The sequence below is a fragment of the Vigna umbellata genome, chromosome 1 (genome assembly GCF_029865625.1).
Source record: "Vigna umbellata cultivar VRB3 chromosome 1, Vumbellata_1.0, whole genome shotgun sequence".
NCBI classification, from domain to species: Eukaryota; Viridiplantae; Streptophyta; class Magnoliopsida; order Fabales; family Fabaceae; genus Vigna; species Vigna umbellata.
The window spans coordinates 6,125,838-6,150,079 of NC_142165.1; the positions used below are offsets into that span (position 1 = coordinate 6,125,838).

General features: G+C 31.5%; 3 protein-coding genes and 1 non-coding gene across 6 annotated transcripts; 1 reads left to right on the forward strand and 3 right to left on the reverse strand.

Moving 5' to 3' along the window:
- Nucleotides 1-1,440: 1,440 nt before the first annotated feature.
- Nucleotides 1,441-9,512, reverse strand: LOC124829640 (Tetratricopeptide repeat (TPR)-like superfamily protein). The gene is made up of 13 exons (XM_047303193.2): nucleotides 9,084-9,512; nucleotides 8,845-8,996; nucleotides 6,903-7,044; nucleotides 6,522-6,638; nucleotides 5,863-6,364; nucleotides 5,125-5,163; nucleotides 4,903-5,024; nucleotides 4,531-4,677; nucleotides 4,224-4,313; nucleotides 4,001-4,125; nucleotides 3,209-3,414; nucleotides 2,140-2,264; nucleotides 1,441-2,053 (listed from the first exon to the last, which is right to left on the reverse strand). Exons 1-13 carry the CDS (start codon nucleotides 9,294-9,296, stop codon nucleotides 1,865-1,867), a joined length of 2,169 nt encoding a protein of 722 aa, XP_047159149.2. The 5' UTR covers nucleotides 9,297-9,512; the 3' UTR covers nucleotides 1,441-1,864.
- Nucleotides 9,513-9,619: 107 nt separating this feature from the next.
- On the forward strand, nucleotides 9,620-9,692 carry TRNAF-GAA (transfer RNA phenylalanine (anticodon GAA)). Its single transcript has one exon. It is a non-coding gene; the product is annotated as a tRNA-Phe (tRNA).
- A 5,508-nt stretch (nucleotides 9,693-15,200) lies between these two features.
- LOC124829639 (calcium uniporter protein 1, mitochondrial-like) lies at nucleotides 15,201-17,534 on the reverse strand. The gene is made up of 2 exons (XM_088092431.1): nucleotides 16,598-17,534; nucleotides 15,201-15,870 (listed from the first exon to the last, which is right to left on the reverse strand). The coding sequence occupies exons 1-2, from the start codon at nucleotides 17,147-17,149 to the stop codon at nucleotides 15,385-15,387; spliced, it is 1,038 nt and encodes a 345-aa protein (XP_087948557.1). The 5' UTR covers nucleotides 17,150-17,534; the 3' UTR covers nucleotides 15,201-15,384.
- Nucleotides 17,535-21,023: 3,489 nt separating this feature from the next.
- LOC124829637 (uncharacterized) lies at nucleotides 21,024-23,275 on the reverse strand. Of its 3 annotated transcripts, none has more exons than XM_088092443.1 (8): nucleotides 22,964-23,274; nucleotides 22,671-22,759; nucleotides 22,463-22,598; nucleotides 22,233-22,307; nucleotides 22,029-22,150; nucleotides 21,880-21,951; nucleotides 21,440-21,499; nucleotides 21,024-21,338 (listed from the first exon to the last, which is right to left on the reverse strand). In XM_088092443.1, the coding sequence occupies exons 1-8, from the start codon at nucleotides 23,069-23,071 to the stop codon at nucleotides 21,302-21,304; spliced, it is 699 nt and encodes a 232-aa protein (XP_087948569.1). In that variant the 5' UTR covers nucleotides 23,072-23,274; the 3' UTR covers nucleotides 21,024-21,301. The 3 variants fall into 3 exon arrangements, with proteins under 3 accessions (XP_087948569.1, XP_087948563.1, XP_087948568.1); XM_088092437.1 differs by having other exon boundaries at nucleotides 21,876-21,951; nucleotides 22,964-23,271; XM_088092442.1 differs by lacking the exon at nucleotides 21,440-21,499 and having other exon boundaries at nucleotides 21,876-21,951; nucleotides 22,964-23,275.
- Between the last annotated feature and the right edge of the window lie 967 nt (nucleotides 23,276-24,242).

Consider the following 24,242-nt stretch of genomic DNA (forward strand, 5'->3'; position numbering starts at 1 on the left):
TTTTAAGAGGAAAAATATGGTTTTAGTTTTACCTAAATTCGATTTAATGAAAAAATTAAAAATATTTGTGGTATCTCAATTAATTTCAACACAAGCTAGTAGTCTTTTTGGGTAATCTACAACAAACCATGGTTTTCATTTATCTAAATTTTATGTAAAAGTTATTTTAAAAAAACTTAAATATATACTTTTATCCTCTAAATTTAAAATTAATTTTGAGGTTTTTTTTTACAATTTCAAGGGAAAAAGTGTTTCGAACCATCAAATCATGTTATTAGTCTTATTCAAATGAACAACTAAAGAAATATACATGTTCATATAAGATGTCTCGTAACGAATAAAAATAAAAGTAACTTAAATCGTAATCCATTCAGCTTAGGGAAGTTTTAACCTTGTTTGGGTAAAAAAAGACAAATACATAATTTATTTTTCAAATTATTATACTATTAAATTTAAATTTAGATTAAAAAGACTTACTTTCAATTTTATAAATTAAAACTCATTTAAGTTTTTTCTTACAAAAACATAACTCTTTACAAGAAATAACAATTTAGATATTTGTAAGTTCATAATTTTTTAAAAATATTCTAGAGAAGTACTACTTTTATTATTTTGCTTCAAATGTTCAATGCAAAATCAAACTCTGATATAATTTTCATATACATTACTTAAATAAGTATAATTAAGGTTTAATATTGAAACAATTATACTTTAAAAAACTATAAATATAAGTTAAATAATGACGGTGTCATAAATACTTGGATCTAAGTTCTTATTATAATTTAATTGATCTCATTGTACACTTTTTTTTATTGAATGCATATAACATTTATAGATTTATTTTATGGACAACTTTCATTTCTAAAAAAACAGCATGGCATAACAAATTTAGATAAATATAACACATTTTTAAACTTCCAAGTAAAATATAACACATTATTAAACTTCCAAGCAAAATATTATTACCAGATATATAAGATTACATTTTCCTGTCTCATTCAAGAAAATTGCACAATCTCAAACTATACACTTGCAGTTCGGTTACGTCCCTTGAAACTTAGTCCTTTTTTTTCCACACATTTTACAAAAGCTAATTTTCCTAATTCAATGTCTAGCTTGCCTTTTGTTAACAACGATGACTATTACTCCAGTTTAACACCAGAATATTGTCAACTCACTCCACAACAAGGTAGTATTCCCACAACCCACAAAAGTAGATAGCAGGTCAGAAGCACTGTCACACTCTGAGATGACCAAGTGGATAATTGAAGCCAATTTTTACAACATTCGAACAATCAAATATACACATTTAAGCTTCGAACATTCTGTACTGAATAACCATGAACAACAACTGCAAAAAGACCAAAGCAAATGAAGTTCCTTTTGTAAACAAGTAGATATGATTAATTTTGACAAAGAACAAAACATTTCATCTTGATGTAGTGTACATGAATTTCTATTTCAGTAAAACCATTGCAATTAATTTACATATAACATCTTCAAATAAGAAAGCATACTGACTTCTTTGAATTGAAAAATGCTATAAACAGCTGAACAAACACAATCCTAAGGACCTGCCTTAAAAAACCTATTCTACTTTTTTTTTCTCTTTCGGTACAAAAAGAATAAAATAGAAATAAACATCTATTCTAAATGTTAATTGGTAACTTCTAATATCTATTCCATCTATAACTTATGCAAAACATTCTAATTAACTGTACAGAATCTTTTACAGTGATGCGCGTGAAAAGAGGGCTTGCTAGAAACCCTATCTGCTAAACTCTTCAACCCACTTGGACCTTGGACCAATAGCTTGCAACTAATTCACAAAAATTATAATGGTTTTGCCTGCACAAGGAACACACTAAAGTCTCCGTTTTCCACGTCTTCTGGTGTCTATATCAACAAATCTTGACGATGAAGGAGCAGGCATGGCTGCCGACAGACCAATAGATTCTGGGATATCAAGATTGACTCCCAGAGCTGGGTCTGTCATTGCACGCTTGATGTCCAAATCGTTTAATTGGTGGACTTGAAGTCTTATTTTGTCAATCTGTTGATCAATGTGGTGAAATAAACAATAAATAACTAAATCCAAAAGACATACCGCATACCGATTCTTTGTCGAGATGAACTTACTATTTCAATATGATAAATGGAGGCATGTGCATCAGCAAGCCTCCTCTGCAAATCTTCTGTTTTTTTTGCCTGATACTCCACATTCTCCATTTCGTTTCCCCTTTCACCTAATTCTTTATATAAAGCTACAAGAACCAGGAAGTATATTTGAACATTTTTAAATAAAAGAAACCTAATAAGAAACGTTGAGATACATACAATTAAGGACGACCATCTTAAAAACAGGAATATATATATATATATATATATGATAAAAAATAGATTTTAAGCCTAACTCAACCCTATAAAACCGACTTGTAAGTGAGGTTGCACCCACTTATATATTATAAATGGATCGTATCTCTAGTCGATGTGAGACTTCCAACACACCTTCCACACACGCCGAGGTACATACATCTCGAGTGGATATTAATGTGAGACTAGACATTAATGGGTGGTCCGAAAGTGGCCCGATAGCATGTGGAACAATATGTCCACACAAATCTCACTAAGAGGTTTTAACCTAGCTCTGATACCATGATAAGTAGACTTTAAGTCTAACTCAACCCTACAAAACCGGCTTGTAAGGTGAGGTTTGCACCCACTTATATATATTATAAATTGGTCTTATCTCTAGTCGATGTAAGACTTCCAATATTATATATATAGAGAGAGAGATGATATGATAAATATATAAATAGAAAGTGGGAGAGCACTTAGTGCATGATGCTCCCACTTGATGGGGTTTGGGAAAGGTACGATGGGCACAGCCATACACCTGCCAATGGAGAAACTGATTCTAGGATTTGAACCAGCAACCTCCAATTAAATATACCGTATAAAGCCACGACACCATGCCAGAAATTGAACAATTTAATTTATTATCCCAGTTACATACCAGCCAATCTACACAAGGTTTATCATAAAAAAGTTCAAACCAAAAATGAGCACAATAAATAAGCAAGAAACGCATGACACTCAGATGGTAATCTAAGTACTCCTCAACAAATTATGCAACTAGGGAGCACTTAAAGTCATAATAGATTTGTTGCATTCACAAACTAGGTAGTCTTAGATAAGATAAAAGTACCGGTCAAAACAGATAGCACCCAAATCTGAGTAGGAATATCATAAAGTTTCTTTGCTAAAGTCAAAGAAGATCTCAATATCTCCCTGGCTTGTACGGTGTCACGTAATGCAAGGGCCAAACTGCCTAGGATTGTCAAATACTGTGAAACAAGTTGAAGGTTTCCCAAATATGTATGCGTCAGCTGCAATCCCCTTGCCAGGCGATTTCTGCAACAAATTTGCAACTTAGACAAAGGAAGAAGTAGAATTTATATATGTCAGATGGAGGTAAGAGATCAGTCGCAAGTGAGATTCCATTCTGGAGATTACTTACTTTTGAGGTCCATTTAACAGTCAAATCCGTTACATTACATGACATAATCATTTAAAGAAACATCCACCAACTAAGGTGTAGAACTGATAGCACCGGTTCTTTTATATGAATGAAACCCAACAGAAGGCATAGTAATTCTTCCCATATCCATGTTTCAAAAACTGACGCAACGAAGTAATCCAGTCAATAGTTCAACCGGGGATCTTAATATATAACAAAATTATAATAATGAATAAAGTAAATGCAAGTAAAGTGCATTTTTCCAATTTGGATGCATAGTTAAAATAAGCTAAATTAAATATTTCTTCATTGCTAATTTTTTATTGTAATTTACCAGTTCAAGGTGTTGTCAATATTTTTATAAACATATGTACTAACAAATTTACTGTTAAATTAAAAAATAACAAACAAATACATTAAACTCTAGATTGTAAGCTCAACATCTGTGCAGGTTATTCCATTAGTTATTTAAAAACTTACCTTGCTTCTTGTAGATCCTGTTGCTTCATCAATAAAAGACCATAAGCAAAAAGAACACCTGTCTTTTCTCTAACTCCTACAAAAGAATCCATTACTCCATAAACTGGGCCGATCAAATCAAGTGCCTGAGGGAAAAATATAATTCAATAAAAAATCTCCTGGAATTAAACTACTTCAAAAATATGTAGAACCAATTTAATTTGTGTTAGAAGCATTTCTCCACCTGTGAAGAAGATTCAGCATCACCAATGCAGATGTAAGAGACAGCTGCATAAACTTGGCACATAGCTTGCATTGATTTGCTGTCTGTAAGCTACACAGAAATATATAGTCATTGCTTGGATACTATGAAGTTATCTTCATCAACAATTTATAACAAGCCCTACAGACAAAAACATTAATATATATGTAGCATGCCAAATCAGCATATATATGTGTCAAAATTATCAAAACTGCAGAAACTACATCTTGTTCACTACTAAAATATCCCATCTATGTTATAGAGATGTCATATGCATATATATATATACCTTCACTGCCTCAATATAATGAAAAGCAGCTTCGTTGTAACAGCCAACTGAATGAGCATATTGACCTCTAAGCATCTCAATGATGCATTCACACGCCTGTAATATGGTTGGAAACCGCATGAACCAATTTTTCATCTGTACCAAAGCCTGAAAAATTGCAGTGGTATTAATTAACTATTTCAATTCCGGAATGTAATGGAATACCACCTTATAAATCCACAGGAACAAGAAAAATATCAGCAGAAGCAAGCCAGTTAACAAGGTGGATTATTATTTATCAGTAGCGATTTTGAAATTGTATGGAATAAATGCAAACTATCATGTCTTCTCATCCTTGGTGCTGACAAAATATACCATAGGAAGATAACCAACCTCTTGTGCTTCAACAAATTCTGCTCGTGTGAGTTCAATAGCCACTTTGTTTTCAAGAAATTGAACTAGTAGCATTAAGTACACACCAGCCATCCAGATAGAAGAGTGTTGTAAATCCACTTCTGGTAAAAAAGAAGGTTCAACAAAATTGCATTAGAAATTCTTCATTGCATGACAGCCTAAGCATCTCACAGCAGACAAGCTAGGAATAACAAATCTCACCTCTAACACCATCAGTAATTCCAAGCTTTACTAATTCATCTGCAAGGAAGTACTTGAAAATATGAATAACTTTATATAATTAAATGATTTTACATATGTTGGCCATTTTAACATATAGACCTAAATACTTTAGTACCGTTCCAAAATAAAACCTTTTATGTATGACAACTAATAACCATTAGCATAGAAATTTGTAAAATACATTATTTACAATATTTACAATGTGAGACACTATTACAGAAGAAGATATATTATTTTCATAAGGAAAATAATTTCAAAGTGGCTACAACTTCACTCTCTAAAGTAGGCCATAAAACAGCTGCGACTAACATGGAAATCCATTTGAATAACAGAAACAACCCAACTCATCAATCGTGCAATCAGAACAAATAATTCAACAGAGTAATGTTTCTAATATGTTGATGGTTCATAAGACATTTCACATTAAATCCTAGCTAAGAAAACTATAAAGAGGACATTTTATGGTTTTGATTGGACATATAGAATAGTTGAAAACTGAGATGGTGGAACTGCAAGTAAAAGGGCATAAATCAGACAACATCAAAAATTATCACAGGGCTATTTGGACAGCAAAATACAAATTGATTTCACATGAGAAATCATTATTTTGTACTTAAAAGAAGTAGCAGATGTACTTTCAAGAAAGCAATAAATTGGAACAAACCCAAATGATGATGAAAAAAACACACAAACTCACTAAAAAAGCTGTTGAACAACCTTGTATTATATGCATCCCAGATTGTATGCGTTTAGCACATTCCTTAAAAAGTCCCTTTGGGCGACCAAATACAACAACTATTAGATCAACTAATGCATAGACAGCACTTTTAGGAAGCCATTCACCATCAATGGGAGGAGGAGCTAATTGAAGCTTATCTCCTATAGTCCTTCTGACATTCCCAAAATAAACTGGTTGCAGTGATTCCTGCCCAATTAAATTCAATCCAGTCATGCTGCTGAGTTGCTCCTTAATCATTGTTTGCTTTCTAGATAATGCTGTCCTATCCCTGTAGTGAAGGTCAGACCGTGAGAGACTTTGATCTAGAACTTCAAGCTCCTTCACTAGCTCCTGTATTTGCTGTGTTTGCTGCATATCAAACTTCATGGCAGCATCCAGATTGTCTACATGAGGTGCAGCATTCTTGTAATCACATAGTCGCAATCGGTAGAATATGTGAAGTAATTCGTTATAAAATAGTAAGCCAGGGCATTGTCGTCGCTGAGAAGTATTAGGATGCAAGAGAGAAAATAAATTAGAGCAAAGGTATAAAAAAATCATGATATATCTCACTTAAAAACATGCAGTCTCTACAGTTGTGCATTCTCTGCACAAAGAAAACTAAAAAAGTAAGAAGCGAAAGAACATTTGCACTCACTTTATGTAGATCGATTAACTCCCAAATCTCGTTGCATTTATTAACAGCTTGCTCTACCAAATTATCATCATCCCATTGCATGAGTCGGACATGCAATATTGAAGTGGCAAAAAACATCTGCTCCATTGTCATAAAACAAGAAATTACACAACAGACCTGATGGGCAATATTATATTAAACTCATAATGGAGTGCCCTTTGTTTTAGCAAAGTAGAGAGTTAATAGCTGAACACACAATAGATGTGAAAGACAACAAACTTCCAGAAGGTTCTACCTAGTAGAGATAGAAATTCACCAACTAATTGGTGGCAAACGAAGAGAAGGAAGAAAAAACATGTCTTTTCACGTAAGTTGTAAATTTGTAACTTTTTGACAGCATACCTGCAACTCTGGCAAGCATACTTCAGTAGCAGAGACATATCCACACTCTAAGGCAGAGATTGAACCCTGGTAGTCCCCTTCAATAGATAAAGCATTTGCAAGCTGTGAATTGAAGTTGCAAGACCACAACTTCATTGAAATCCTTCAAAAAAATAAACTAGACACCATGAATACGTAGCACCAGTAGGGACAGTAGTTGTAGTAGCAGCCTTAGTCAGACTTGAAAAAGGTAAGGGAAGAGATTAAAATAGGGAAGAAATTCTGATTGACTCTAGAAATAAATTATTGAAACAAATACAATAATTAATAATTATTCATCCCATCCCTACTATATCTCCATAGTCCCAATAATTAATAGTAATTCCTCATATCTCAACACCCCTTCAAGCTGGTGAACAGATATTTACCATTTGCAGCTTGAATGTAAGATCATAAAACCGCATTGTAAGGAGACCTTTCGTAAACAAATCTACTACTTGAAGCCCTAATGGGATATTGGAATCAGTTATAAGACCATTATCCAGTTTTTCTTTGAAGTTGTATTGGTCTATCTCTATGAGTTTGGTATCATCGTGGACTGAATTGTGAGCAATACAAATATCCTATTATTATCCCAAAAGAGAATTATAGGTATTTCACATTCCACTTGAGGATTATCCAAAAAAAATTCAACCATAAGAAATCATTCACCCCTCATGCCATAGCTCAAAATTTTGCGTTGGTATTGAACTTTGCAACTACATTTTGTTTTACTAATTAAAGCCACCAAGTTCCCATCCAAAAACATGCAATATTAGAGATTACAAATAAATTCATATCCATGGTATTGTCCAAACCCATCCAGATGTTGACAAGAATATCCAAATTGATGGGCACGGGTATGGGTAGGTGAATACCCAACTTTTTAAATCGGATGTAGAAATAGAATGAGTATGTATATATTGTTTCTTTTTAAATTACTAAAACATTATTAGCTAATTTGGTTATTTATTTTGAGACTTATCCAACTATAACTTTTTCCTTATTATTTATAACAAAAGAAAATATGTGTCAGTTTAACATTGAATTGTTAATAAATACATTTTTTACTACAATCCTTACTTTTTGTAAGAAAAATATTTAATAAACACACGAATGGATGCCAATTATACCTGTCATCCAAAGGGGATGGAGATGAGACACAAATTCCATATCCATTCAGGAATGAGTTTATATTTCAGGGACTGTTATTGTTAATATTAGAAAAAGAAAAATATATTTTTAGAGGGCTTGAAAAGATCCATCTCACTCTCATGGTATATATAAGAAAGTTTAATACAAAATACATGATAAATAGAGTAACCTTATAACCTAACACAATATAATGATGATAAATAAGATAACCCTGTAACCATGATAAATAAGATAACCCTGTAACGATGATAAATAAGATAACCCTGTCACGATGATAAATAAGATAACCCTGTAACGATGATAAATAAGATAACCCTGTAACGATGATAAATAAGATAACCCTAGACACACAATATAATGATGATAAATATTCTAACAGTTATAATCAAACCCGCAACTTTCCTATAGTCATCCAATGCAATCCCATCATAGTCAAAACCTAGCATAGTCCACATCACTACAAGCTAATTTCAATTTATGGATAAGCACATTTCATCATTTTTCTTCTCCTAGAAGAAGTTTGTCCAAACAAATGCAATGGCAACAACAGATGGGCATCGTCCAAACTGTGAAGCAAATCATCAGACAATAAAGTGCAGTGACAACAACCATTTATGGTAAGAAGCAAGCACGCTAATAACAAACATTGAACCTACAACTACGTTTCATTCTCCAAAGTCCAAAGTGCAAACCACTAGTTTAAGATGAGCTAAACTAAAACCTAAACTCAAAATACCAGAGAGAAAGATCTAGGAAAGAGAACACGTACTCGTATCCAACAGATGCAGTGAGCTCAAGTCCCTTGTGCAAGACCTGTTTCTGCGGTGGAATAGCTCCGAGGAGATGGTAACACTGGCTGAGCAAGCTATACGCTCTGCACTTCAATTCGAAGCAAGACGGAATAGACTTCAAAAGCAATTGCTGCAAAAAAGAACCAAAACAGATACCATAAGCAAAGAATTTGAAGAAGTGGAAACTAACAGCAGCGAGAGGGAGAAAAAGACTAACGGAACGTTCGAGGTGGGACTTGGCGTGGTTGACGTTGTGCGAATGGTGGAGGAGAAGTGTGGCAATGCGAAGACGAGTCTTGACCTCAACGATTGGGAAAAACGAAACCTCGCTTTGGCATATGGCTTCCAGGCACTTCACTGCTTTCCCAATTTCTCCTCTCGTCTCGTGGTACTCCGCGAGTCCCCATAGACCCTCGGCCACCGCCTCCATCGAAACGTGATTCTGCTCCTGCTTCTGCGGTTATGCTAATCCTGTTTTCCTCTCTCTCCCTCCAATTCGAACGCGAAAATTCCACATCCAAATTCAACAACCGCTTTTGCGTTTCGCTTTTCCCGTTTCTCGCTTGCTACTTTGCTTATGCTTAGATGTGAAGTCAAAAGTCAGCCACGAAAAGGAAAAGAAAAGAAACGAAATTTGAAGAAAACAAAAACAGTTCGGCTCTTCGTTCGGTGTCGTGCTTTAATGGACTTGGGCTATTCGAACCTTAATTTGTTGATATTTATTAATTTAACATTCAACCACGTAAACAAGTTGCGGGGATAGCTCAGTTGGGAGAGCGTCAGACTGAAGATCTGAAGGTCACGTGTTCGATCCACGTTCACCGCAATCCTGAAAAGCTAATTTTTTTTCTGTTTTTCCACTTCGATTTAAAAATATTTAATTATGAAATTTAAAGTGTTTGAAATGGATGATATTATTTTTACATATTTATTCTATTCATCACATTTATTTTTTATTTTTCTGATAACTAATTATTCATTGAGCTTTGAATAAACCAATTCATAATAATACATTGATTTCTATTCTTATCTTAATCCATATCGCAGTTGACCCCTTCTTTGTTTGGTTATACTTTATTATGGACATAACCTAATATATCAATCTCAAGAGAAATGTTAAATGTTTGAAGAATTTTGTTTATATATTTTTATATGGAATATATTTTTTTCTGGAAATATCTCAATTTAATTAAAAATTATATTTAACATTCTGAAGTTTTCGTTTTAAAGAACTTTAAAATTAATTTCTTTCGAATGATTTGAATAATATTATATATATATATATATATATATATATATATATATATATATATATATATTCAAAATATTATCCGAACTAATTACTTGTAGTTTTAAATTATATTTTAAAATTGTTTTAATTTTAAAAGTTATTTTTATAGAGTTGAATGTGTATAAAACACTTTTATTTCAATTGTTAATATATTTGTTCTCCTTTTGAGTACTCTTCTTTATTGAAGTAAACATGAGTTGTGTTTACAGAAGAAGATGTGTTGGATGTGCAAGTCAACCTAGTGTCTTAACAAGTAGTAAATGTGATAATTAATTAACGTATTTAACATATTTTGTAAGATGTACTATTTATATTAGTGTTAATTGAGTCCATTGGTCCAAATATCAGTTAACTTTTAAATTATCATGGTTAGTCATAAAGTATTGTGAATAAGTAACTTGTGTAATATCACGTGGATTGAGTAAATATGGGTCGAATACATGTTGACTTAATAGTCCGACATATATTACATGTCGACTTAGTAGTCTGTCATGTACATGTCAACTTAGTAGTCAACATATATTTGTCTAGGGATAGATCAATACTAGTATATTCGAGGAATACTTTATCATATAAAGTACAAAAATTAATGCGATTAACAAATTAGAAATATTATGTGATTGAAAGGTATTTACCTTCTGATCGTTTTGAGATGTAAATTCACAATGGTTATTTAACTGAAACTTTTGCTCTAATTTATGAATTTGTTTGAATAAATTTATAACTATAAAACACTTCTATATAGAGATAAATTTCTATAACTTGAAATTATTTTATATATAATTTAATTTATAAAAGCTCTTTCATTTAGTTTTTAGAAAATTAACTTTTAGTTGGGGCATATATTAATTTCAATTTGTTAAAAAAATTAATTTTTCTTCACTTGTTTGATTGCTCATTTTATAATTATAATTGGATAATTTTTAGCTTTTAATACTAACCGAATAAATCATTTTTTGATTATCTTATCGTTATATTAGTTTAATTTAAAATAAAAATTACGAAAATAGATAAATTGTTTAAACTTTACGAGATTGGTAACTAATGCTTGCCTCATACTTGAAAAAAATTATATATACATGTTACGACTTTAAATTTCTTCAAAATAAGATGGGCTAATTCTACACTACTTTTTCCATGTTGTTACTTTATTTGGTCTTAATTTGTCATTTAGTTTCAATTTTTGTTGAAAACTTTCACATGATTTTTTTTTTTCAATTAAGTTCAAATTTTTTTAAATTTGATCGAATTAGGTTATTATGGTTAGTACTATAGGATTAGGATGTTAAAAACACGTCTCGTTTGAGTTAATAATTTTTTTTAGCTTTTAATTATTTATTTTTTATAAAAAAAAATGTATATCAGGTTCATACATTATATGTAGTATTGACAATGTTAACATGTCACGTGGCACACTGATAATGTAATATGACATTGACGATGCTAGCATGACACACAATGTTACTTGTCAATGTAAGTATCATTTGTGAGTATAAATGCAAGTGTCATTTTTTTATATTTAATTTAATCTTTATATATGATTTTTTTATTACATTCAGTTTTAGTGGTTTTTAAAATAGAACATTTTAAATCAAATTTATTATTTTTATTAATGTTTATATAAATATTTATATTTTTGGATTTTGTATTAAATATTTTGAAATTGTTTTTAAACTAATTATAAGAACATTATTGGATACCATTTAAATAAATTATTTTAATCATATAAACTAATATAAATTAATAATATAATAGTTATAAATACTTATATAACGAAACTCAAATTTATTTAATAAATATAATAATATTTATATGATAAATAACAAATTATTGTCTCACTTAAAATAACTGACTTAAAAATATTAAAATTTAAAAATTCAATTTTTATCATATAATTAAAAAATATACAATAATTTAAATTATTAATATCTATAAATTAAATTTTTATTATCATTCTTATTTTTATAACAATAAAGTAATTTAATATGTAATTATTTCAATTTAATATGTTAAAAGTTTAATTTTAATAAAAATATTAATATAAAAACCGCATAAAATGTCTTTGACGTATAGTACGAAAAGAACCTAATTGAATTTGAATATTTTTTTGAAAATTAAAATTTAATCGAAACAAAAACAAATTCTGAAAACAAATGACCAATTAAGTTTTTTTTTTTAATTTGAACTAAAATTATGTCAATTTTATACAATTTCACTTAAAAAAGTCTGAAATCGTTATACATGCATAACTTCTTCGCAATACAAACATGACTTCTATAGGATAAAGTTGTGTCACACAAACACGAGCTATCGATATGTGTAAATGTAACATCCCAAAATTATACAGTCAGCAACTATATAATAGAATATTCACATATATTAATATAACAAAACAGTCTTATAATAAAAGAGGTAGGGTTCGCAAGTGGCCGAACGGCCTTACCTATACACAAGCAAACTTATGAGAGTTCACTAAGTAATAAGGACGAACGGTGTACAAAACAAATACCGAACGTCCAATCTACACAACTATATCAAAAGGGGTGCTCGTTCTAAAACTGTCCGCTAATCTAACTATACTAACATCCCACCGAACGTCCTACTGTTCGGCCTTCACTTCAACCTCTACCAGATTCTCTTCAGCAATAAATTCTTCTTCAAGCGCTTGCTCCAGAGAAGCCTCTCCATCTGCTCACATCCACATGGATGATCATTGCAAGGACAAGACGGATCCACATATACAGACAACACAATGGGAAAATGCAAGGGTAAGCTTATTGCATTTAATTCAAGTAACATACAGTTCATAACATATTAAATACACGTCAAATAAATCACATTACATACATCAATTCATTCATTAATTCATTCCAAATCCTGATACTAGACCGACCGTCCGGACTGTATGAATCCTGTGTAGCTAAGGCGTTCATGCACACAGGTGAGTTAACTAGAATGCTCATCAGTCACCACCTGAGGTTAATCTGTTCTGTCCAAGTTACAGTTATGGACTAGACCTCCTGCCATTCCCACACATGACATACTCCTCTCTACTTGAGAACGAGCACTCACGGAATATCAGGATGAACCACCATCTAAGCTTACCACGTTCATACTTTACCAAATCTCAAATTTCCATTCAAGAGTCGTTCCTCCCTGGAACGCTTGTTCAAATTTCACAATCATAATTTCATCTCTTATACCGTTCTCACATCTTAATCTTTCCTCTTATTCACATTCTCAATCTTAGTTCCACTTTCATAAAAGAACGAACGTCCAGTCCTCTTTGTAATAGAGGACGAACGTTAAGATAATACCAAGAAAGGCTCGCTAACGAATAGAGTAAAACCAACACAGGTTATTATACGGACTTCATTACAACTTGAATCAGTTAGATGAACTGATTCTAATACGATCTGAAAAATACTTAGAATAATTTAAGTTCAATAACGCTAGAGCGAATCAAATGGATATATATATCACAAATTTGTTTAAATAAATAAACCGAGCACGATTTAATTCAGGAGACAAACCGCCAGTCGATGACCGAGCGCGAAAATAGACATTTAATGAAGTTTTGGACGAACGTCACCGAAGTCTTGGACGAACGTTAATAAATCTATTGGACGAACGCTGTTTAACTCTTCATTCAGGAATAACTGAAAAGAACGGGCGTTCGGTATAGGACCGAGCGCTACTTATCACTTACAAATTTTAGGACGAGCGTTCGGTCTAAGACCGAGCGCCACTTAGGACGTACGCTTTTAGGTCGAGGCTATTTGCTGATTCAAAATCATAGAAATTTGGGATTTATGTAGGATGAGATACTTAAAGTTTATGTTTTAATAATTTGACTAAAAGTTCAAAGGGACATTTTCAAGCTTTCTCAAATTCTCACACAACACTCATGATGTCTACGTTTGGTCGAACGCTCAAACGTAAAGCTATATATATAAGAGGGCGTTCGTCCTCGAATAGAATCCTTTCCAAATGAAAGGGTTCTGCTATTTTAAATAATTTACTGAGAATACCGAACGGTCAAAGACCGTTTCGATAACGAATGTTCATTATCATACACATCTCATATTCAATTTCTCACTTACAGTAACTCGTTTTTCAGTATAAACTTTCATGCATTTAATTACTCATATCATAGCACATTTCATAAATTTCACATATCATCTCATCATCCAGATCATACATCAAAGATTAATCATACAGATTTCATACTTCATAATTTCACATACTTCATACAGAACAACACATACACATGAATTAAACTTAATAAGCTTCCCTTACCTTTAAGACGAGCATTCGCTCTTCAAACAGAAAATTCAGTATCCAGTAAAAATCGCTTCTACCCTTAATGCTCAATCAAACTCTTCAGGCTAAAATTACAGAAAACCAAGATTGGTTCAGATGAGGTGCATGCAATCCATAGATAGGTTTGCATGTTGATAAGAACTAACAGTTGAGAACGTGAAACTTACCCGTTTCAGAATCCAAAACTGTTCGGTTCAAAACGTAGCTTACAACTCCGTGAATGCTTCCACGGTGCCTGAATGTTGATCGGAGTAGGAAATGATAAGTTTGCAGAAGAGAGAAGATGAAAGGTTCTAGAGAGAAGGAGGAGGAAGTTGAAATCTGAGTTTTGGGAAGAAGAAAGTGCGTGCAGGAAAAGTGGGATGGTTTTCCAGAAATTACTTTTGTTTTCATCCATGTCCAAACGGACGAACATTCCCCTGCCGACACCTGTACTCCCAATACTGACTTCAGAACCTTCTACTATCACACGTGGCTTTTGATGCATGGATTACTAAGTGGATTTTTAATGCACCGAGTAAGTGACGTGAGTGCATTGATGTAAGCAGCTAGGTGACTCAGTACTGAATTAATGAGACGTGACAGTAAAATTTGTAGAATTTTTGTTTAAAGTTGCACTAATATGGTGAAAAAAACCTCAATCTTTTTTAGTTTTTAAGCATTCTGCTTTTAATCTCTATGAGATGAGATGACAAAAATTAAAGAGATTAAAATAATACATGAAGAACTAAAGTACGTGACTTATTATCATCAAGTACAAAGGACATGAAAATAATGTTTATACAACTAAAGGAATAAATGAATAATGAAAGATTTTTCTTATTTTGTTCACAACGGTTAATGTAAAGATTTTATCTTTAGAAACCATAAGTATGAATACGATACTAAAAGAAATGTTAGTCGGTTAATCTTTGCGCAAAACATCCTCCAAATCCTGTTCCACCCCAGAGCGATTTCTGAAAATGGCTTTGGCATTCAAGGGTTTATGGCACATGCATCGGAGCTCATTGAATCTGTCAACATCAAAATTGTAGTTCCTGTGAAGGATCTTCTGTCTGGAGTGAAAGAGTCTCTTCATGAAATCTTGGTAAGTGGGGTCTCTAGAAGTGAACAAGAAGTAGGCATAGCCTACCACCAAACCAGTGGAAGTGGTGAAATATGTGATAGGTTCCATCACATCCCATGAGAATTCCCAGAATGTTAGCCTGAAGAACAGTCCAACAGTAAACACACCAAGTCCTAGTCCAGACCACAGGATTCTCCGAACCTGCTTGTGTGCCAACGTGTCAATTTCTGTCTTCTTCTCTTGCAGCTTCTTTAGCTCCTCCATCATTGGATCACCATCTTCTGTTAGTGCCAGTGGAACTGCTCTTCTAACCATATCCACCACCTGATATTCACCATGCAATACAAAAGGGATCATCAATCTACAAATCATACAACACAGGGCTTCTTATATGGAAGGAAACATTTGGTATATTTATAAACTAAATCTTTTTGGTAAGTTTTATTTGAATGATTAATATAGTAAAGGTTTGTGTACAAGTTCAATATAAGTTGGTAAAACAAAACTCCAATTTTAAAACAGCAACACAGAAGTACTCAACAAATTGCTGATAAAAGTGTTTAACAAAGTCACAGTTTTGAAGTATCCATGCCTTCTATCAGCGAGTGTACCAATAACAATGTTGTACTCATTTAATAAGGTTGACTACGTGGATCACACAATATTATTCCACTTGATGAAAGATCATGTTTCGGTGAGTTTGGACCAACTCACATTAATGCAGACAACAGAGTTTCCATGTCACAAAGTGAAGTTCAAAGATTAACAGCAAACACAATCCATTCATCCCCTAGAGACAATCTGTTAATTTGCAACTCTCACAAATTAACAAAAAAAGGAATGTCGCAGTACAAAGTATTCTAAACTTCCAAACAAAGCCTAAAAGCTAAGGGGACCATGAAAAGGGGTAATGAATGGTATCTCCTGGCATTGAATACATGCTTGATTTGGCCATGTTTTAAGAAAGCCACACGGTAACAGATTCAATTTTTTCTTTCTGAGAAACAATTATCAAACACTGAATGATAGAATCATGATAAAGAGCAGTCACCTTATCAGGATGCAGATAGACCTTGTCTCTGAAGAGGAGAATAACCCCAGCATCATCAAGACAATGTGCAAATGTTGCAGCCTCCTCAGCATCTCTTGCAACACCCATTTTCTTACACTCTTCAAGAAGCTCACAGTAGGGAATAATCTCCTTCTCCTCCCTTTCAAGCTTCTCCTTTAGCGATTCCACATTCGCCAATCTCATTAGCTTCTTAGCCTCACGGAAGGACATAGACCCTTTTTTTCCATTCCCATTATCATCATTACTCTTACTATTATCATTATTATTACTATTATTACTATTCTCATTCCCATTCCCACTGACAGCATCAGCAGGGTGTGAAACTGAAGCTGTGGAACAGACACCGCTCTTCATCTGCCTCAACACAAACGCCACCCCTCCTCTCCTTCCACCACATTCCCCTTCAAAACCCCTCAAAGGATCAAAAGGCTGAACCTTTCCCCCACAACCATGGCTTCCACTAAAAACAAAAGACACCCTTTGCCTCAGAATCGATCCTCCACCACCGGCACACCACCATCTACTCCACATCTTGAACACGCCAAAAAAAAAAGGCTCAAACTTTTATCTACCCTAAACAGACACTACCTAGCACGGTAATTACGACTCACCATCCTCAAAATCAAGCGTTACCACAACCGATCATAGTTCTCAGATTTGAATGATAAGAACTTTTGTAGAAAGATAGAACGTGTGCATTTACTGCTACCAAAAATAAAATGAAAAAATACAAAATAGAAGAGGAAGGGAGGAAATAGAGGCAAAGACATCGCGGAATGAAAAAAAGAGAAAATAAAACCTAATTCGGGAAAGCAAAGGCAAAGCTTGTGAAGTGTACAGAAAGAAAAGACGTATACATGCAACAACCACGAATTATCAGTGTTCCGTTTCCGTAACATTCCGTCTGAATAGCTAACAGTCTTACACCACAAAATTGATTGGTAGTTGACGGTCTTCAGCAGAGAAAGTATTGTACTTTAAGATATTTTTTTTTAAGAATATGTTTACAACATACGAAAATCACTTTAAAAAATTTAATATATTTTGATCTTTAAATTTTAAAATTAAATAAATATAGGTTTTTAGTTTAGTTATTTAAAATAAATTGATACGTAAAATATTTTTTTAATTAATAATGAAGTGTTAAATTATGTAAATTATTTTCTTGTAAACATATGTAGATTAAAAAAATTATATTTATTTATTTTTAAAGTTTGAAAAATAATAATAAATTTTAATTTATAAATATATTTTTTATTGCATTGTTCACTTATACCTTTTGAGAAGAATTTCATTTATTTTTTTCATTTTTTTAGAAGTGCTGAGATCACGGCTTAAGCAAAGTTGATGCTCATCAATTCTTAAAATTTTTCCTTAGGTGTCGTGTAGCATAACCGAAATTGGATTCGTGGCTAAAATGTTCATTCTTCTTTGGACTTTTGGGTACAGGTTTGTAAATTGCTTGTGGTGAACGTGATGCTTTCGGATGTGATATATACCTCAAAATGTTATTTTTGTGCCTGAGAACTGTAATGGTTACACGAAAAAAAAACCGTACAAAATTTGTTTTTAATAAAAAAAACTTTAATACCCACAAAAAATAAATTGCACTCCTTTGATACAAGCATTAATATTTAAAATTAAAATGTAAAAGTATATTAATAGTTTATGATATTATTGTTGCGAATTCAAGTAAGCACTCCAAATCCTAAGATAGAAATGAGAAGGTAGAACAATATATAAAGATGAAAGACTATTGTCTTAATCAACAGAATTTTTTCTCGATAGACCCAACAATTATGAGAGTATTTCTTTGATGAATGTAAAAAATGTTACCATTTATATTTCTACTTTTATTGTAATATTGATTTAAACAAGCTATAGTTTAACTTTAAATTTATTTATGTTAATAATTAATATATATTTTTTAATTTCTCTTAAATGTTGGATAACATGTTATTTTTATTTAGTTCTTCTTTTAGTTAAAACCATGAAAAAAATAATTAAGAATAATTTTGGAAAGAAGTAACATTTGATGGTAATTTTACAAGTAGAAATATGTACAATTAGAATATTTCTTTATTTTTACTATAGATAACAGAAGTGAATCTAATTAATATTAATATTCAAGTAAAGTTATATCATAAACAGAGAATGATACTGAATACAGGATCATGTTTCCTTAATATTTAATATAAAAAAATCATCCATCTTACAACCACAATTTTATCTTTTATTATTATTTTTTAAAAAATACAAAATTCTTTTTTTTTAAGTTACGATATTATTTTTAAAAAGAATTGTCAGGATGAAATGTGGAATAGCTATTTATCTTTTATTTTATTTTGTATGGATTTTATCTATCAAACCATGTTTTGATAATATTTTTGTTTCAATGAAATACTCACCTTAGTAGTTTTTTATTTACATTTTAATTTTTTTAAAATTAAAAATATTTTTTATTCTTATAATCGAAATCTGAATTTTTATGACAAAATAACACATTTAAATAAAATGTCTATTGTAGCAACCAGCGAACTGAAAATAAACGGGTTTGAGAAAAGATTTTCACCATAATTTATTATTGAAAAACTCTGTAAAACCATAAAATAAAAGTGTGATCTCCGAAAACTAGACTTTAGGTTCGTGAATCGGTTACGTGTAAGGAAGGTATTAGCACTTTACTGCGCCTGCCTAAAAACAGTACCTTTAATTAAATCTATAAAGTTGACATGGTTTTTCAAAATATTTAATTTTTCCTAAAAAAAATAATAATATAAAGAAACTATTAAGAAACAAAAGATTTTTTATGATGAACAATTAGGGATCGCGTAGTTCTTTATCTAGAAAAAAGTTTATGAATTTGTTTGAAGATTATTATGGATTGTTTGAGATTTTTGAAAGGTGAACCCGATTAGAATTGATACCGTTTTTTTTATTTTGATGATTTTGTATTATTTTATTTTAAAAAAAGGTGGGAAAGAAAGGAAAGAAACCGACCCTATGCCACTTATTTTATGACTTATTATTTTTTATAAGAAAATATCTAATAAGAAATATTTTTTTTGAAATTGTTTATTTATTATTTATTTTAAAAAAAAATAAATATTGACGTGATGCGGGAGACATAACATATACCAAAAACATTATGTGTGTAGTAGAAAATAATACCTTTAGAAAAATTCTCAATGTACACTAAAAAGAGAAAAAGAAGAGTGCAGAGATGACATACCTTATGAGCTTTTAATACTCTCCTAGTTCTTCCTAAGTTGTTTATGTGGTGTATCTCTCTATTTATTCCTCTCCCTTTTTTCTATCATAGGGTGGTACACACATTCTAATATTATATACCTTAATTGTGAGTTATTTGACAACTAACAAAATAGAAAAAGAAAACAAAATAGAAAAAGAAATGGTAGTTCTAGAAAAAAAAACAAATCGAATAATATTCAGTGCAACAAATTATATTAATATATTATTTTAATTACTGTTTATTAATTATTGGCATAATATTAATTCAAAATATTATCATATTAAACTAATATTTCAAAAATATTTTCTAGAGATGTGTCATGTATTAAAGTTTGAAACTTATATACATTATTTTATCTTTTTACCCAACATTAATTATTATCCTGTTATTTTTTTATTTATTTACTTGTTTGGACGAAATAATATTTTAACATTATGGATGGATCATGGCATGAAGACTAGAGATACCTTCGAAAATGTTTGTGAATCATTTATCCATCTTTACGTTTAGACGTAACTGTAATACGAATTATAAATCTTTTTAGTATTTTAGTTTGTCATAATTTATAAGTAAAAGATATTTAATTCTTTTTAGCGAAAATATTAATACATTTTTGTAATTTCTTCAAAAGTCACACTATACTTATTTACTCTTAATTATTTAAAATACATCATACCGATATCTTATTAATGAAAATAAAGTTATTATAAAGTTAAGAATTAAAAGTTATATTTACTCTTTTCTTCCATACTATTCTAGTAAATTTTCACTGAATTAATTACGTAAAGATTATAATTATACTAAGTTTTCTACTAAGAATAACTTTTGACTAAATATCTTCTAAAAAGCATACATTATTCCCATATAAGGCAATAATATTTATTATCATTTCCTAATTTATTTATCAGAAGTATTTTTCATTTTGAAACCTTATTCGTCAGAGTTTTATCATTAAAAAACACTGGATAAAAACATTATATTTAAATTGTGTATGAGATTATTGAGTTTAGTAGGAAAACAAGATAACAGCACTAAATTCTCATTCATAATGGATAACTAGCATTTTCTATAAGTTAGATCCTTCTAGCTTACCAACTGATCAGTAAAAATAGGAAGAACCTAATTTAACTCTTGCTCATTAGAAAAAAAAGCTAAGAAAATGATTGAGGTCATATTTTGACACAAAGAATTTCAATTGAGTATTTCAAATTTCAAAATATACAAGTAAAGCTTAAAATTTCAGGTTAAAACAAAAGTGTTGATTGTAACTGTACTATAAAACAATTGTTGGCCATGTCAAGATACTATGTTAAGAGTATATTGTCATGCTCCCTTGTTGTGTTTTGCTTTAGTGAGAGTTTTAACCATGCCCTTTGCAATCTTCCAGAACCAAAATATGTTCATCACTGCCAACACAGAAGGCACCATAATCAAGGTGTATAAGCCAAAAAGAAACGCCTCCTGCACCTAAAATAAACCATATACAGTTTTTCTTCAGTGCAATAAAGAAGGAAAATTGTGAAGAATTATGTAACAGGGTCACAGTGGATCATAGAACACATGCTAACCTCAACCAAATGGGTCCATATATGGTAAAAAAGGAACATGAATAAGAAAATCCTTGCAACCTACCACAGAATAGATAATAATTAAGGATAGAAATTTCAAGCGGTTGAATTGAATTCACTCTGCACAAGAAGTTCATTATGGTCTGACTGGTTTGCACCTGGAACTACCAAGAAAAGTAGTTCCATAACAACCAACAAAAACCAAAAGTCACAACAAAGTTTGACATTCGTACAAACATTTATTGTAAGGACTAAATTTCTGCATCTGCTGTCGAAAAACAAATAGCTTCAGCATTTTCAGATCCATGTTTTAGTTGGTTGATACATACTTTATCTGTACATTTTATCATTACAATGTTCTAGACAGTATACTTAACCAACTTAGCAGAGTAATTGGAGTTAGGTGAAGACTATAATTATCAGACAGTAGCAGTACCAACCACCCGAGGAACAATGATATGCCATTCCAAATGTAAAGTTTGGAACTCTTAAGTCCAGCAATATCCAAGTACCTATATATAGAACTATTGTTATAAGTAATGTTATAGAAGCACATGAAGGTAAATGAAATTCTGAACAAGAGATTTACCATCTAAGATTTACAAAAGGAGTAGTGCTCTCAGAGAAAAGAACCATTAGTATGTAGATATGAACTTGACCACTTAGCAGGGATAGTGTAATGGAACCTATGGATAGCCCGTGGTGTAGAACCTAAATATTGTGTCAGATAGTGTGCATTGATACTGTTGTTAATGTGTTAAGAACAATAACAAGAAAGACTATATCTACTTACATATTCAAGACCCCCTAAAGCTGGAAAGTTCCAAAGAATCATAGCCAGATCTGTTAGAAAATAACCAATAGAAATCTGTGCAGGGAAGTATAATGAAAACCCAAAACAGAACAAGTTAACATTCGTATATAAATTTCACTGACAGACAAAATCTTAACAACAATGTTCCAAAACAAGTGACATTATGTTATGAGACTAACAACTAAAATTTGCTTATGTCTTCAACTTACCCCCAATACTGTATCTGATAACCTTGATGATTTATTAATAACTACCTCCTGTGAATTCGCATTGAAGACATCTGATAAGAAGATGAGGTAGAAAGATGCAGATGATACAAAGAGAGCATGAAACGTAGAGAATCCCCTGCATTACAGATTATGTTAATACTCAGTTAATTAATATGCAAACAGGAAGGATTATGCAAAAACACTTCACCTGTTATTCCATTCAATTTTCTCTGCACTGCTCAATTTGCCATATCCCTTGATCAACAAAGAACTCAAAACAGCAGTTGATGTATAAGCCTTCAAGAAGGAACAGAAGGATCAGGCTTTAAAATTGCCAACAAAAAGTTCTTCATCACAACCAGTCATTCTTAGAATTAACCCCTTTAAGATAAAACTGAACATATGTTTCACAAAAAGAAGAAATTGAAGAGTGAACAAACAGAAACTCCACTCATAAAACTCACACACAACACAACTAACGAGGAATCTGAGTTTACTTACAATAAGACAGAAGATTATGCCAGAGAAGATAGATGCCAGCCATAGCAGTAGTTTGGTTGGACTAGCATACTCATAAAAGGAGAATGAACCAAAAGAAGTGAATTCCATGAAGCCCTTTTGTTCGGATTTTCTGTATCAAACCAAACAGCACCGAAGACATTACATGATATGAAAAGTATATTCTATTATGAGGAAGAGATACGATGATGATGTTGGAGGAGTCTCTCCTCACAACAAATACAAAACATGTCCATAATAATTCGTAAGTGAATTATTTTTGTGTCATTTTTGAAAGGCCAAAACCCGTGTGAATTTTGTCACCGTAAGTACATTATGGCCATCCATTTCGCTTTTCCCACTTCACAAACTTCCTTGGGAAGCAAACAAAACCCACCAAAAGAGATAGGAATTGGGTGGGACAAAGACAAAAAGACACTTCTTTTAATGTTTAAAGCTGGAGCAATATATATATATACACTGACTATTTGCATTCTTAATCAATTATAAATTTACATTGTTAATCATGCGTTTTAAAGAGAGTTCATTGGAAAAATGTATTAATAATAATACGAGTTGGTCAAATTTATATAAAAGAATGACACCGTTTCTCACTTAAAAGACAATAAATTTGTAAATAACTTTATCATTCCAAAACATTAAAATTATTATAAAAATATCTATTATAATATTTTATGTGTTAAAATGCTTCAAACAAAATCAACTATAAGATCTTCTCAAGAATTAAAAAGTAGGTTTTATGAAAATTTTCAAAGCAGAAAAGTCATAAAATCCACCAAATAAGTAGCAATTATGTACCATAATATATAGAAGTGAAGATGAGGACGCAATGGTGGGTTCTTGATGCAGAAGCTTCACTTGTGTCCTCTGATCCATTATACAAGCCACGCATGTTATTGGTTGTAACTTTTGCGTTATGTTAAGCTTTGACGTGATTTGTTGTCGGTTATTCAAAACTTAATAAAAGATAGTAACAATTACTGTTTTTTCTTTGGCTTTTTAAATTATAATTGGATCGGTTATAAAATAAATAAATAGTTTATAGTTCACACGTCTATCTCCAAAAAATTACAGAAAAAAAGTACGAGTAAACTTTGAAAATACAATTATAACTACAAAAACGTTTTTTTGGAACCGGAGAATCAGAATGTGCAAGAAAGATAAAACGACTTTATTCTTCTATCACCAAGTTTTTTTTCTTTCTAAACTACTTGTTTTTACAATGAGTAAAGAAAAACTAGCTCCTATAATTATCCTATCC

Coding starts and splice junctions, on each gene's coding strand:
- LOC124829640 (XM_047303193.2), bottom strand. CDS start 9,296: ATGGAGGCGGTGGCCGAGGGTCTATGGGGACTCGCGGAGTACCACGAG. Junction 5,025..5,124: donor AATTACTGATGGTGTTAGAG/GTGAGATTTGTT, acceptor CTTTTTTACCAG/AAGTGGATTTACAACACTCT. Junction 4,314..4,530: donor ATTATATTGAGGCAGTGAAG/GTATATATATAT, acceptor ATTTCTGTGTAG/CTTACAGACAGCAAATCAAT.
- LOC124829637 (XM_088092437.1), bottom strand. CDS start 23,071: ATGGAATTCACTTCTTTTGGTTCATTCTCCTTTTATGAGTATGCTAGT. Junction 21,952..22,028: donor CCTTTTGTAAATCTTAGATG/GTAAATCTCTTG, acceptor TTCTATATATAG/GTACTTGGATATTGCTGGAC. Junction 21,500..21,875: donor CATTGTTCCTCGGGTGGTTG/GTACTGCTACTG, acceptor ATTCTGTGGTAG/GTTGCAAGGATTTTCTTATT.
- LOC124829639 (XM_088092431.1), bottom strand. CDS start 17,149: ATGTGGAGTAGATGGTGGTGTGCCGGTGGTGGAGGATCGATTCTGAGG. Junction 15,871..16,597: donor TCTATCTGCATCCTGATAAG/GTGACTGCTCTT, acceptor GGTGAATATCAG/GTGGTGGATATGGTTAGAAG.